Source organism: Macaca thibetana, chromosome 7 (assembly GCF_024542745.1).
Source record: "Macaca thibetana thibetana isolate TM-01 chromosome 7, ASM2454274v1, whole genome shotgun sequence".
Taxonomy (NCBI): Eukaryota; Metazoa; Chordata; class Mammalia; order Primates; family Cercopithecidae; genus Macaca; species Macaca thibetana.
This window is the reverse complement of record NC_065584.1, coordinates 57,381,401-57,395,246: the sequence shown is the minus strand read 5'-3', so window position 1 is coordinate 57,395,246 and position 13,846 is coordinate 57,381,401. Positions and strand designations below refer to the sequence as shown.

The following is a 13,846-nucleotide window of genomic DNA, read 5'->3' as shown; positions in this document are numbered from 1 at the left end:
AAAAAAAAAAAAAAGATAGCTAGGACTCTCGCCATGCTGTCCAGGCTGGTCTCGAACTCCTGGCCTTAAGCAGTCCTCCTGCGTCAGCCTCTCAAAGTGCTGGGATTACAGGCATGAGTCACCACACCTGGCCCAAAATAAATTTATTTTTGTTTAGCTAGAATGGATTCTATTCTCTACCAACTGAACCCAAAATAATAAACCAAACAGGGCAAACCCCCTCCCTCTTGGGTAGGTTTATACTACTGTGTTAGTTTATATTACTAACTCATAACAAAGTGTTGTTTTGTTCTGTGATTACTATATTCACTGATAACCAAACTTCAGTTTTTTGACCCAAATATATAATCATTTACTCTCTACTTGGAAAAACAGTGTGATTCTTTGGTGTTATCCATTGATGTGATTTCTGGAAGCTAAGTAGCCTGGAATGACCCTCCAGATTCCCTTCAACTCTGTAGTTCTCACCTACCATATCCACTCTTAGAATAAATGCCATTACTATATGACTTTCATAGGAAGTTTCCTTCCAGAGGAAACTACCATTCTCTCAATTAGAAATGGTGGTAGAACCTTGAAATCCTCAATGTTGCATCAACCCTTTTAAAATAACATTTAACATTAGGCTTTTTCTTTAATTGCAGAAAACTTACCAAGTAATTCTGGAGACAATTCAAAAATAAAAGTATATTCAAAAATTCACTACCAACCACAAAATTCTAACATGCAAAGCAGAAGCAAAAACATCTTTATATCCCTAAATTCCAAAGCACAAAGTTGGATGTCAGAAGACAACATTTTCCTATTGGCCTGTAACATAACCAACATGCTTGTTTCTGAGTATTTAGAAGGATCCAGGAGGTCCCAGCTGGAATGATTGATCAAGAATCTAAGAAAGGCTGGGCGCAGTGGCTCATGCCTATAATCCCAGCATGCTGGGAGGCCAAAGCAAGTGGATCCCCTGAGGTCAGGAGTTCGAGACCAGCCTGGCCAAACATGGTGAAGCCCCATCTCTACTAAAAATACTAAAATTAGCCAGGCATGGTGGTGTGTCACTGTAGTTCCAACTACTTGGGAGGCTGAGGCAGAAGAATCGCTTGAACCCGGGAGGCAGAGGCTGTAGTGAACTGAGATCATGCCACTGCACTCCAGCCTGGGCAACAGAGTGAGATTCCGTCTCAAAAAGAAAAAAAAAAGGAAAAAAAAAGCGTCTAAGAAAAACATAGGCAAAGGTTAAGGATCTAGGCATTCTGGGAAAGAGCAATTAGTACGTGGCGCACGTGACTTGGGAAGCTACTCAGAGACCAAAACAACAACAAAAACCCATACAAACAAAAGAATCTGCTATTATTATAAACTGGTATCACAGCCAGGTGTGGCAACCCATGCCTGTAATCTCAGCACGTTGGGAGGTCAAGGCAAGAAGACTGCTTGAGGCCGGGAGTCCCAGACCATCCTGGGCAAAATAGTGAAACCTGTCTCTCAAAAAAAAAAAAATTACCTGGCCTGGAGATGCACACCTATAGTCTCAGCTATTCAGGAGACTAAAGCAGGAAGATTACCTGAGCCCACGATGTTAAGGCTACAGTGAGCTATGATCATGCCACTACACTCCAGCCTGGGTCCTGGGTGACAGAGTGAGACTCTGTCTTAAAAAATAAAAAATAAAAAGGCCGGGCGTGGTGGCTCACGTTTGTAATCCCAACTTTGGGAGGCCAAGGCGGGTGGATCACTTGAGGTCAGGAGTTCGAGACCAGCCTGGCCAACATGGTGAAACCCCATCTCTACCAAAAATATAAAAAATTAGCTGGGTGTGGTGGCATGTGCCTGTAATCCTAGCTACTCAGGAGGCTGAGGCAGGAGAATCGCTTGAACCTAGGAGGCGGAGGTTGTAGTGAGCCAAGATAGTGCCATTGCACTCCAGCCTGGGCAACAAAGCAAGACCCTGTCGAGGGAAAGGAGAGGGAAAGGGGGGGGAAAGGAGGGGGAAAGGAGGGGGAAAGGGAGGGGGAAAGGAGGGGGGAAAGGAGAGAGGGAAGGGGAGACAAAAATTAAAAAATAAACTGATACCCCTAAAAGACATCTCTTATATTCCCAGTGGACAAATTTAAGGAAAATTAAATCTGAAAGGTGTTTAAAAAAAAAAAAAACCACTGCTGTAGCCATTTCATTCTGCTTCACAGCAACCAAGTTGAAAGAGGTTTTTCTAAATATACAGTTTTAAGCAGAAGTTGGCTAAAATTCAAGGTTCTCTAGTGAGAGAGGTCCCTCTGTTACCACTGTCCCTCAGGTCTTTCCTAATATTCAAAGTTGGGCTTCCTGAGCAACCCAAGACCTGCCATCTCTTGCCATATCTAAAAGGTAAATTTTCTCATTTTATCCCAGGGACAAAAGAAACTTAAGATAACTTTAATGTGAGACCCTTCCCATAAGCAGAAAATAAAAGCAATTAACAACAACAACAACAACAACAAAGACCTACAATATTTTCTAGGATTTGAGGCCAGAAAAGTAGAGTTGGTTGGTATCAACACAGTTCTTCCCTTCAGGGCTTCAGGGTTTATTTCCATTCTTAAACTCTTTAATGAGTACAAACTATTCGAAAACATCTCGAGGCAGATTTTGCTTTCCCAACCATTTCATCCTGTCCTTCTACCTTAAGCCCTGATGAAGAGATTTCAAAAACTCCCTTTGAGTGTATTAGAAAAGCTTAGTAACTGACTTTATGACTACAACTCAAAAATGTTTACAAGATCTTTAGATAACAGTGTATGTGCAGAAAGATGAGGAAACCTCTGACCAAGAAGTCTAGACACAGATCAAGTGCCCAGGAGGGCAGAGCCAGTCCTTAAATATAGACACCATGCCTCCTGTGTTTACAGGGATAGCTCATAGTTACAGCCATCAGGGTTGGATTGCCTCCGAAAGCAGGTCCTACAAACTCCCAAAGGACAGGGCCTAGCAGTATACCCCACTCTCACCACCATCCTATGAAGAAAGTTTAAGAGTTAAGGTTATCCCACAGGTTACCAGGTAGATTTCCAAATGGCCTCAGGGAAAGTGGAATTCTGCCAACAGTAAAGGCAACTCCCCAAACAGTGCCAACGCTAAGAGGATCAAGGGAAGGACTTTGATATGCACATATATGCATGGATAAAAGAGTTAAGCTATGTAACATGAAACACCAAAAATATACTTGCTGGTACATCAAGAGTTTCTCACAAACACTCTGAAGTTAAAATCTAAAATGCTCCATTTTTTACCCAAAATATAAACTACTCAACCTCATTTTGTGTTATATACTAACACAGAAATGAGTTTTTTAAAAAGGTTGGCTGCTATCCTAAAGCAAACAGTTTATGTTTTACACATAAAAAATGTATTTGCATAAAAGTCTTTATGGAACTAAAAAATATGTTCTCTACAACACCAAGGATCATTACAATATTTTAAATATTAATATACATTTCTTCTGTCAGAAATAATAAAACTTTATTATATCAGTATTAAACAACAAAACCCTGTTGACATACATATAAAATGTTTTACAAACAGAATAACCTACATATTCAAAACACTTTCAACAAATTTTTCACTTTTATTTTTTGGGGTATTGTACAGACTCAAATGGATTGAGGATTGCTTCAATTAGGACAATCATTTTTTGTAATTCCAGTCTTTACAACTTAGTATGTATGCAATCGTACTGTTGATGAAATAGAAAATGATAATATTTTCCATCTCTTAGTAATCTTGTAACGGAACAGAAAACTATGGTGTGTTTGCATTTCTTGCAGGAATAGCTGTTATAAAGAAACATTAGGGCTTGCTTCTTCTGTCATTGATATCTGAATGCTTTTAATATGCTCATCTCAAGTGTTGAATAATGGCCTACTCTGTTTACCTGGGATGTGCTACTTCTTGAACACGAGCTGATGATGTGTAGCCTTTCACATTAATGGATGAGGTAGCTCAACCAATGTAATCATCAATGCTTGAAGTGAGGGGGAAAAGGAAGAAAACAGAAGCATTTTTCCTATCAACCAAAATGCACATCCTTCTCACCCATCCATCATACAGCTTTGGAGAGCTAAGAGGAAAGAAGACATACAGACTAGAATATGATTCCTGAGACAGCAAATGAGAGACAATGGATGAAAACGCCTCACTTAAATGTGGTTCAGTACTCAAAATTCTGCAGTCAGGTCGTCACATTTTCATTTACATTTCTATTTTCTAACTTTCTAAATTACAAGAATCATTTCAACAGATACCACACAACACATATATACAGGATATAGTACAGCACTGGGCATCAACTTAAAATACTCATGAGGTACACATGAATGTAAGGCACTTTCGCGGTTTACAAAAGTGAATGCCTCAAAGTTAGATATTTATCAAAAATGGAAAAATATCCCTACACAACTTTATAGGAGCCCTGAAAAATCAAGTAGGTATGAATCATTAGCAATCTTGGCCAACATTTTGAGAGTCTTAGTGTGACTAAAGATCAGAGATATAATATATAAATAAACTTAAAATTAGAGTTCTATACATCAGTGTCAGGATTCTAAAACTGCTCTCATAAAAATCTATCTCTTCTAAGTTATTTCAGTTCTCAGCCACAGAGACTGAAGAGCAAGACAACTACTTAGTGTACCACTGTTTACATTTCATGATGATACCATACCACATCAGTTATAAAGAGACTGAAAATAATAAAGGTTTTGAGTTTGTTTTGTTATTTCTGACAAATATTATAACTAAGATAGAAACTTATTCAAACTACTCAAAAATGTAAATTTTATGTATTTTCTTGAAATCATGAATTTTTAATTTCTAAATACAAATATTGTTGCTCTAAATAATGTGAGTTTTGTGACTCTTCGAAATTAAAAGAATGCAACCTACAATATGATGTATTTCCTTGTCTGTGAGAGACCAAACGAGCTTAGGTAGTATAATGCTAAAAAACTGATTTAAGGAAATAACCCATTTTTATGCCATCGTTCTCCAAAATTCTTGAAAAGCTAAATCTTCTCTAGGTCATAGTTGGTAAGGACAGGTCATTAACAAAGTCAGGGATTCAGGGCTGGGTGCAGTGGCTCACACCTGTAATCCCAGCACTTTGAGGCTGAGGCGGGTGGATCACCTGAGGTCGGAATTCAAGTCCACCCTGGCCAACATGGCAAAACCCCATCTTTACTAAAAATACAAAAAAATTAGCCAGGCATGGTGGTGGGCACCTGTAATCCCAGCTACTCAGGAGGCTGAGGTAGGAGAATCGCTTGAACCTGGGAGGCAGTGGTTGCAGTGAGCCAAGATTTCACCATTGCGCTCAAGCCTGGGCAACAAGAGTGAAACTCCATCTAAAAAAAGAAAAAAAAAGTCAGGGATTCAGGACAGATAAAACTGTATCTTGCCTCTTTATTCACAAAGTAAATAAGCATGGAATTTATATTTTGTTGTTGTTTTTATTTTTTGAGTCAGGGACTGACTTTGTTGCCCAGGCTGAGGTATAGTGGCATGAACACACCTCACGGTAGACTTGACCTCCCGGGCTCAAGTGATCCTCCTGCCTCAGCCCCTCAAGTAGCTGGGACTACAGGCACACACCATCATGCCCAGCTAATTTTTGTATTTTTTGTAGAGATGGGGTTTCATTCACCATGTTGCTTAGGCTGGATTTATTTATTTATTTATTTTTTGAGACAAGATCTCGCTCTATCATCCAGCCTGGAACGCAGTGTCATGAACATAGCTCACTGGAGCCTGGACCTCCTGGGTTCAAGTGATCCTCTCACCTCAGCCTACTATGTAGCTGGAACTACAGAGGCACCACACCCAGCTATTTTGTAGAAACAGCGTTTTGCCATGTTGCCAAGGCTGGTCTCAAACTCCTAGGCTACAATCTACCTGCCTTGGCCTCTCAAAGTGCTGGCCACGGTCCCCAGCCTAACATTTTGAAAATTATTATTATGTTTTCTCTTGCTCTGTCACCCAGGCTGGAGAGCCAGCTCACTGCAACCTCTGCCTCCTCGGTTCAAGTGATTCTCCTGCCTCAGCCTCTCGAGTAGCTGGGATTACAGGCATGTGCCACCATGCCCAGCTAATTTTTGTAGAAAATTATTATTTCTATGTTATATCATTTTAACAATTCAGTGGTTATCTTTGACCTAAAAATGAAAATTTAAAAACCATTTTTTAAATTAAAGAATGCAATTAGTACACTCTTGTTGCTGACATGGAGATTACAGTGCATACCTAGCTCCTTTCATTATTTACAATTCAAATCTTTGTTGTACTTCATCTGCAATCATTCCAGAAATTGCAAGGGAAGAAGTAGCAGCAGGGGAAGGTGCATTTCTCACATGAAGAACACGATTTCCAATATTCCCAACTCCTGCATCAAATACAAAATCTTCTACCAGATTTCCATCTCTATCCAGGGCTTGGGCTCTTACTCCAGCTGGGCCCCTGCAAAAGTGAAAGATGGGAGTCAGCTGACTCAAAGACATAGGATACTTTACACGTCAGTGTTTCCAAAGAGTCTTAAAGCAATATTCTTCTAAATGCACAATTACATGGAAACCTAATGAGCTTATGTTTAACCAAAGGCCGTCAGTTGTAGCCTGTCAAACCTATATTGTTAACTTAGAGCCTAAAACCTATTATATAACAATAGTATAATAAATGCTTATCAAAGAAATACATAAAAACAAGTAAGTTACTTATCAATGTCTCCTCTTTCCAAAGGTAGTAGGTAAATCCACACTTAACTAGAACAGGTATATTTTTATTTAAATTTATAGAATGAATTTATTATAAAAATCAATCAATGGCTACAACGAGCCTCATCTGAGTAATACAAATCAATGAAAGCAGAGGTTATGTGTCAGTTGCATTCCTGTATCCTATTCTACTTATTTTTGTATTTTTAAAATTCACACGGTTAAAATTTATGGACAGAAATATTTGCAAATGGCAACAAGTTCTTGTTTTGCAGTTTGTTTTTAACAGTTTACTCTTCAATATCAGGATCATCTTCAATTTAAAAAGATGATAGGAAAAGCATAAAAATGAAGTAATTTAGCAGCATATTAATAAAATGAGAATTTTTTTTTTTAATTGAGATAGAGTGTTGATCTGTTGCTCAGGTTGTGTACACAACCTCGCCTGGCTAATTAAAATTTTTTTTTTTTTGTAGAGACGAGGTCTCACTATGTCACCCAGGCTGGTCTCAAACTCCTGGCCTCAAGTGATCCTCCCACCTTAGCCTCCCAAAATGCCAGGATTATAGGTGTGAACAACTGTAAAGACACTGATAGTCTTTATTACTTAAAATTCTATTTTATAACATTTGAGCTCACTGATTTTTGTTGTTTTTTAAAACAGTTAAAATTTACAGATGAAATTTGAATCCAATGTTTTTGAACTACAAAAAAGCACCTCTTATGAAACTTGTCCAAGGAAGCCCAGTGTGAAAAATTCTATCTTATACACACCAGCAAGTACTTGCAGAAGATGCAAAGAACACTATGAGGGCACTGCCCTCTAAGACTTCAGCTGGCTGAAGAGAGATAATAGTAATAGCTATTATTTAGTAAGTGCTTACTCTGTGCTAGGAATTACCTCATTTAATCCTCAAAACAACTGACACAGTTTATATTTAACAGCAAAGAAACAAAGAGAGATTAAGTAACTTGCCTGAAATCACAGAGCTATACTACTCATTCTTAGAGAGGTAAATAAGAATTATAACAATAAGAGTGAAAGGTTGTATGATAAATATAAGTGATCTTCCCTATAGAATCCTGCAGGGAATCTGGACAGGAGATTTTTCAGCTGTAAGAATTTCCGAGTAAGAATCAGATATGGGAGCAGGCGGAGCAAGATGGTGGAACAGAAGCCTACAAACATTGGTTCCCCTGTTAGAACACCAAATTTTTAACTATCTGCACACAGAAAAGCACCATCACAAGAACCAAAAACCAGGTAAGCAATCACAGTGGCTAGTTTTGACTTCATATCATTGAAAGAGGCATTGAGGAGGGCACAAAAGATGGTCTTGCATCACCAATGCCACCCCTTCCTCACCCCCTAGCAGCGGCCATGCGGTGTGGAGACAGAACCTATGCACTTGGGAAAGGGAGGGCACAGTGGCTGGGAGCCTTTACATTGAATTTAGTGCTGCCCTGTCACAGTGGAGAATAAAGCCGTGCTGGGCTCAGCCAGCGCCAGCACATGGAGGGAGCATTTGGACCCGCCCTAGCTAGACAGAAAGCATCCATCCCAGTGGCCAGAACTTGAGTTTCCCTGCAAGCCTCACCACCGTGGGCTGAAATACTCTGGGGTCCTAATCTTGAAAGACAGTCTAGGGCACAAGGACTCCAATTCCTAGGCTACTAGCACGAGGCTGGGCTTATAGTAATTAGACTAGGGTAGCATGTGATCTAGGGAGATACCAGCTGACATAGCTAAAGGAGTGCTTGCATCACCCATGCCCCAAACCAAGGCAGCTGCAATAGAAGTGACTCCTTTCTTCTGCTTAAGGAGCAAAGAGCAAAGAGTAAAAAGGACTGTCTTACATCTTGGATTCCAGCTCAGCCACAGTAGGATACGGCACTGGGCAGAGTTGTCAGGCCCGCATTATAGGCCCTAGGTCCTGAACAACATTTCTTTTTTTTTTCGAGACAGCATCTCGCTCTGTCGCCCAGGCTGGAGTGCAGTGGGTTCACCTCCTGGGTTCACGCCATTCTCCTGCCTCAGCCTCCTGAGTAGCTGGGACTACAAGCGCCTGCTATCACGCCCGGCTAATTTTTTTTTTGTATTTTTAGTAGAGACGGGTTTCGCCGTGTTAGCCAGGATGGTCTCGATCTCCTGACCTCGTGATCCACCCGCCTTGGCCTCCCAAAGTGCTGGGATTACAGGCGTGAGCCACTGCGCCCAGCTGCTCCTGAACAGCATTTCTATACCCACCCTGGGCCAAAAGGGAACCTACTGCTTTGGAGGGAAAAACCCAGTCCTCGCAGGATACATCACCTGCTGACTAAAGAGCCCTTGGGCCGTGAATAACCAGCAGTGATAACCAAGGAGTGTGTCATGGGCCTTGGATGAGACTCTGAGATGTGCTGGTTTCAGGTGTGACCCAGCACATTCCCAGCTGTGGTGGCTACAGTGAAAGACTCCTTCTATTTGAGAAAAGCAGAGAGAAAAGTAAAGGGGACTTTGTCTTACACCTTAGGTACCAGCTCAGCCACAGTGAGGTAGAGCAACAAGCAGGTTCTTGGGGTCCCCAAGTCAAGGCTTACACTCTTTTTTTTTTGTTTTTGTTGTTGTTGTTGTTTTTTGAGATGGAGTCTCACTCGGTCACCCAGGCTGGAGTGAAGTGGTGTGACCTCAGTTCGCAACCTCTACCTCCTGGGTTCAAGCGATTCTCCTGCTTCAGCCTTCCAAGTAGCTGGGATTACAAGCACACTCCACCACACCCAGCTAATTTTTGTATTTTTAGTAGAGATAGGGTTTCACCATGTTGGCCAGGCTGGTCTCGAACTCTTGACCTCAGGTGATCTGCCCATCTTGGCCTTCCAAAGTGTTGGGATTACAGGCGTGAGCCACCGCGTCCGGCCCAGGCCTACACTCTTGAACAGCATTTCTAGAACTACCCTGGGCCAGAGGGAGCCCACTGCCCTGAAGGGTAAGTCCCAGGCCAGGCAGCTTTCACCACAAGCTGATGGAAGAGCCCTTGGGCTTTAAGTGAATATTGGTGGTGGCCTGGCAGAAACCCTGTGGACCAAAGGTGGTGGCAGCCACAGGGAGTGGCCCCTCTGCCTGTGGAAAGGGGAGGGAAGAGTGAGAAGAACTTTGTATTGTGGTGTGAGTGGTAGTTATCCATAGTAGAACAGAACATCAGGTAAACTACTAAGATATTTGACCCTAATCTCTGGCTTCCCGACAGCATCTCTGGACATGCCTGGGGCCTGAGGAAGCTTACTGCCCTGAAGGGAAGGGCCCTGGGCAAGAGCCAGTGCTGGGCTGGCTTCAGGTCTGACCCAGTGCACTCCCAGTGGTGGTGGCCACAGGAGTGCTTGCATCACCATAACCCCAGTTCCAGGGGGTTTAGCACAGAGAGAAAGAGACTCCATTTATTTGGGAGGAAGTAAGGGAAAAGAACAAGAGTCTCTGCATGGTGATCCAGAGAATTCTTCTGGATCTTATCCAAGACCACTAAGGTGGTACCTCTACATGTCTACAAAAATAACAGTGTTATTGGGCTTGTGACCCAAGTTCCTTTGACTACCTGGAAAGCATTCCCAAGAAGGACAGGCATAAACAAGCTCAGACTGTGAAGACTACAACGAGTACCCAACTCTTCAATGCCCAGACACCAAAGAACATCTACTAGCATCAACACCATCCAGGAATGTATAACCTCCTCAGATAAACTAAATAAAGCACCAGAGACCAATCCTGGAGAAACAGAGATATATGACCTTTCTGACAGAGAATTCAAAATAGCTGTTTTGAAGAAACTCAAAGAAATTCAAGACAATACAAAAGGAATTCATAATTCTTTCAGATGAATTTAACAAAGGGATTGAAATAATTTAAAAGAAACAAATTCTAGAAATGAAAAATGCAACTGACATGCTGACGAATGTATCAGAGTCTCAATAGCAGAACTGATCAGGCAGAAGAATTTGTGAGCTGAAAGACAGGCTATCTGAAAATACATAGTCAGATGAGACAAAAGAAAAAAGAATAAAAAACAATGAAGCATGCCCACAAGATCTAGAAACCATTCTCAAAAGGGTAAATCTAAGAGTTATTGGCCTAAAAGAGGAAGTACAGAAACATATAGCGGTAAAAAGTTTATTCAAAGGGATTATAACAGAGAACTTCCCAAACCTAGAAAAAGATATCAACATTTGAGTACAAGAAGATTATAGAACCCCAAGTGCATTTAATCCAGAGAAGACTACCTCAAGCCATTTAATAATCAAACTCCCAAAGGTCAAGGATAAAGAAAGAATTCTAAAAGCAGCAAGAAAAAAGAAACAAATAATATACAATGGCACTCCAATACGTCTGGCGGCAGACTTTTCAGTGGAAACCTTACAGATCAAGAGAGAGTGGCATGACATGTTTACAGTGCTGAAGGAAAAAATGCTTTTACTCTAAAATAGTATATCCAGTGAAAATATCTTTGAAGCGTGAAGGAGAAATACTTTCCCAAACAATAGCTGAGGGATTTCATCAACACTAGATATGTCCTACAAGAAATACTAAAAAGAGTTCTTCAATCTGAAAGAAAAGGATGTTAATGAGCAAGAAGAAATCATATAAAGGTACAAAACTTCCTGGTAACAGCAAGCACACAAAAAAACAAAGGATAGTATAACACTGTAGTTGTGGTGTGTAAACTTCTCATCTTACATAGAAAGACTAAATGATGAATCAATCAAATAAAATAACTACAACAACTTTTCAAGACACGGACAGTGAAACAACAAAAAATTTAAAAGCTAAGGAACAAAGTTAAAGTGTAGAGTTTTTATTAGTTTTCTTTCTGTGTGTTTGTTTGCATATGCAATCAGTATTAAGTTGTCATCAGTTTAAAATAGTGGGTTATAAGATAGTATTTGCAAGCCTCATGGTAACCTCAAATAGAAAAACAGACAATGGATACCAAAAAATTAAATAAATAGAAAGAAATTAAAACATACCATCAGAGAAAAATCACCTTCATTAAAAGGAAGATAGGAAGAAAGCAAAGAAGGAATTGAAGACTGTAAAGCCACCAGAAAACAAATAACAAAATGGCAGGAGTAAGTCCTTACTTATCAATAATAACACTGAAAGTAAATAGACTAAACTCTGCACTCAAAAGACATAGAGTAGCTGAATGAATGAAAAAACAAGACCCAATGATCTGTTGCCTAAAAGAAACACACCTCACCTATAAAGATATACACAGATTAAAAATAAAGGGATAGAAAAAGATACTTCATAACAATGGAAATGAAAAAAGAGCAGGAATAGCTAGAATAGCTATACTGATATCAGACAAAATAGATTGCAAGACAAAAACTGTAAGAAGAGACAAAGAAGATTATAATATAATGATAAAGGAGTCAATTCAGCAAGAGGACATAACGATTGCAAATATATATGCACCCAACACTGGAGTACCCAGCTATATAAAGCAAATATTATTACAGCTAAAGAGATAGACCCCAATATAGTAATTGCTGGAGATTTCAACACCCCACTTTCAGTGTTGGACAGATCTCCCAGACAGAACTTCGACAAAGAAATGTCAGACTTAATCTACACTACAGAACAAATAGACCTAATAGATATTTACAGAACATTTCATCCAATGGCTGCAGAATACACATTTTTCTCCTCAGCACATGGATCACTCTCAGGGATAGACCATATGTTAGGTCATAAAACAAGTCTTAAAACATTCAAAAAATTTGGAATAATATCAAGTATCTTCTCTGACCACAATGGAATAAAACTACAAATCAATCACAAGAGGAATTTTGGAAACTATATAAACACATAGAAATTAAACAATATGGTCCTGAATGGGATCACATCAAGTTAAAAAGCTTTTCCACAGCAAAGGAAACAATCAACAAAGTGAACTGACAACCCACAGAATGGGAGAAAATATTTGCAAACTACTCATCTGACAAGGGATTAATAACTAGAATATATAAGAAGCTCAAACAACTCTATAGGAAAAAAATTTAATAATCCAATTTTAAAATGGGCAAAATATCTGAATAGACATTTCTCAAAAGAAGACATACCAATGGCAAACAGGCATATGAAAAGGTGCTCAACATCACTGATCATCAGAGAAATGCAAATCAAAACTACAATGAGATATCATCTCACCTCAGTTAAAATGGCTTTTATTCAAAAGACAGGCAATAACTAATGCTGGTGAAGATACAGAGAAATGGGAACCCTCATACACTGTTGATGGGGATGTAAATTAGTACAACCACTATGGCGAATAGTTTGGAGGTTCCTCAAAAAGCTGAAAATAGAGTTATATGATCCAGCAATCCTACTGCTGGATATATACCCAAAAGAAAGAAAATGAGTATATCAAAGAGATATCTGAATTTCCATGTTTACTACAGCAGTATTCACAATAGCCAAGGTTTCCTTGGAAGCAACCTAGGTGTCCATCAACAGATGAATGAATACATAAAATGTGGTACCTATACACAATGGAGTACTATTCAGCCACAAAAGAGAATGAGATCCTGCCATTTGCATTAACATGGAGGTCATTATGTTAAGTGAAATAAGCCAGGCACAGAAAGACAAATATCATCTGTTCATGCTTATTAGTGGGATCCAAAAATCAAAACAATTGAACACATAGAGTATAAGACAGCAGGATTGTTACTACAAAAGGTAATGTGGAGTGGGGTTTTACAGGGGAGGTGGGGATGGTTAATGGATACCTCCCCCCAAAAATAGAAACAATGAAATGAATAAGACCTAGTATTTGATAGCACAACAGGGAGACTATAGTCAATAATTTAGTTGTACATTTAAAAATAACTAAGAGTGTAATTGAATTGTTTGTAAGACAAAGGATAAATGCTTGAAGGAATGAACAACCAATTTTCCATGATGTGATTTACATGCCTGTACCAAAATATCTCATGTACCCCATAAATATATATACCTACTAGGCAACCATTTAAAAAAAAAAAAAAAAAAAAAAAAAACAACACTTAAAGAATCAGATATACCACATAGAACACAAAAAGAAGGGACAGGACTGAAAGCTGAAACTTTTTGGGGTAGA

The 13,846-nt window shown here is 39.5% G+C and overlaps 1 protein-coding gene across 3 annotated transcripts in view; it reads right to left on the bottom strand.

The window, feature by feature from the left end:
* Positions 1 to 2,399: 2,399 nt before the first annotated feature.
* L2HGDH (L-2-hydroxyglutarate dehydrogenase) overlaps positions 2,400 to 13,846 on the bottom strand; it is a 70,749-nt gene continuing 59,302 nt past the window's right edge. For 2 of the 3 annotated variants that reach the window (XM_050796911.1, XM_050796913.1), the window contains exon 10: positions 2,400 to 6,480. In XM_050796911.1, the coding sequence (XP_050652868.1) occupies positions 6,285 to 6,480 (196 nt within the window). In that variant the 3' untranslated portion in view covers positions 2,400 to 6,284. The remainder of the gene's footprint in view (positions 6,481 to 13,846) is intronic. The other variant, XM_050796912.1, reaches the window with a different exon arrangement.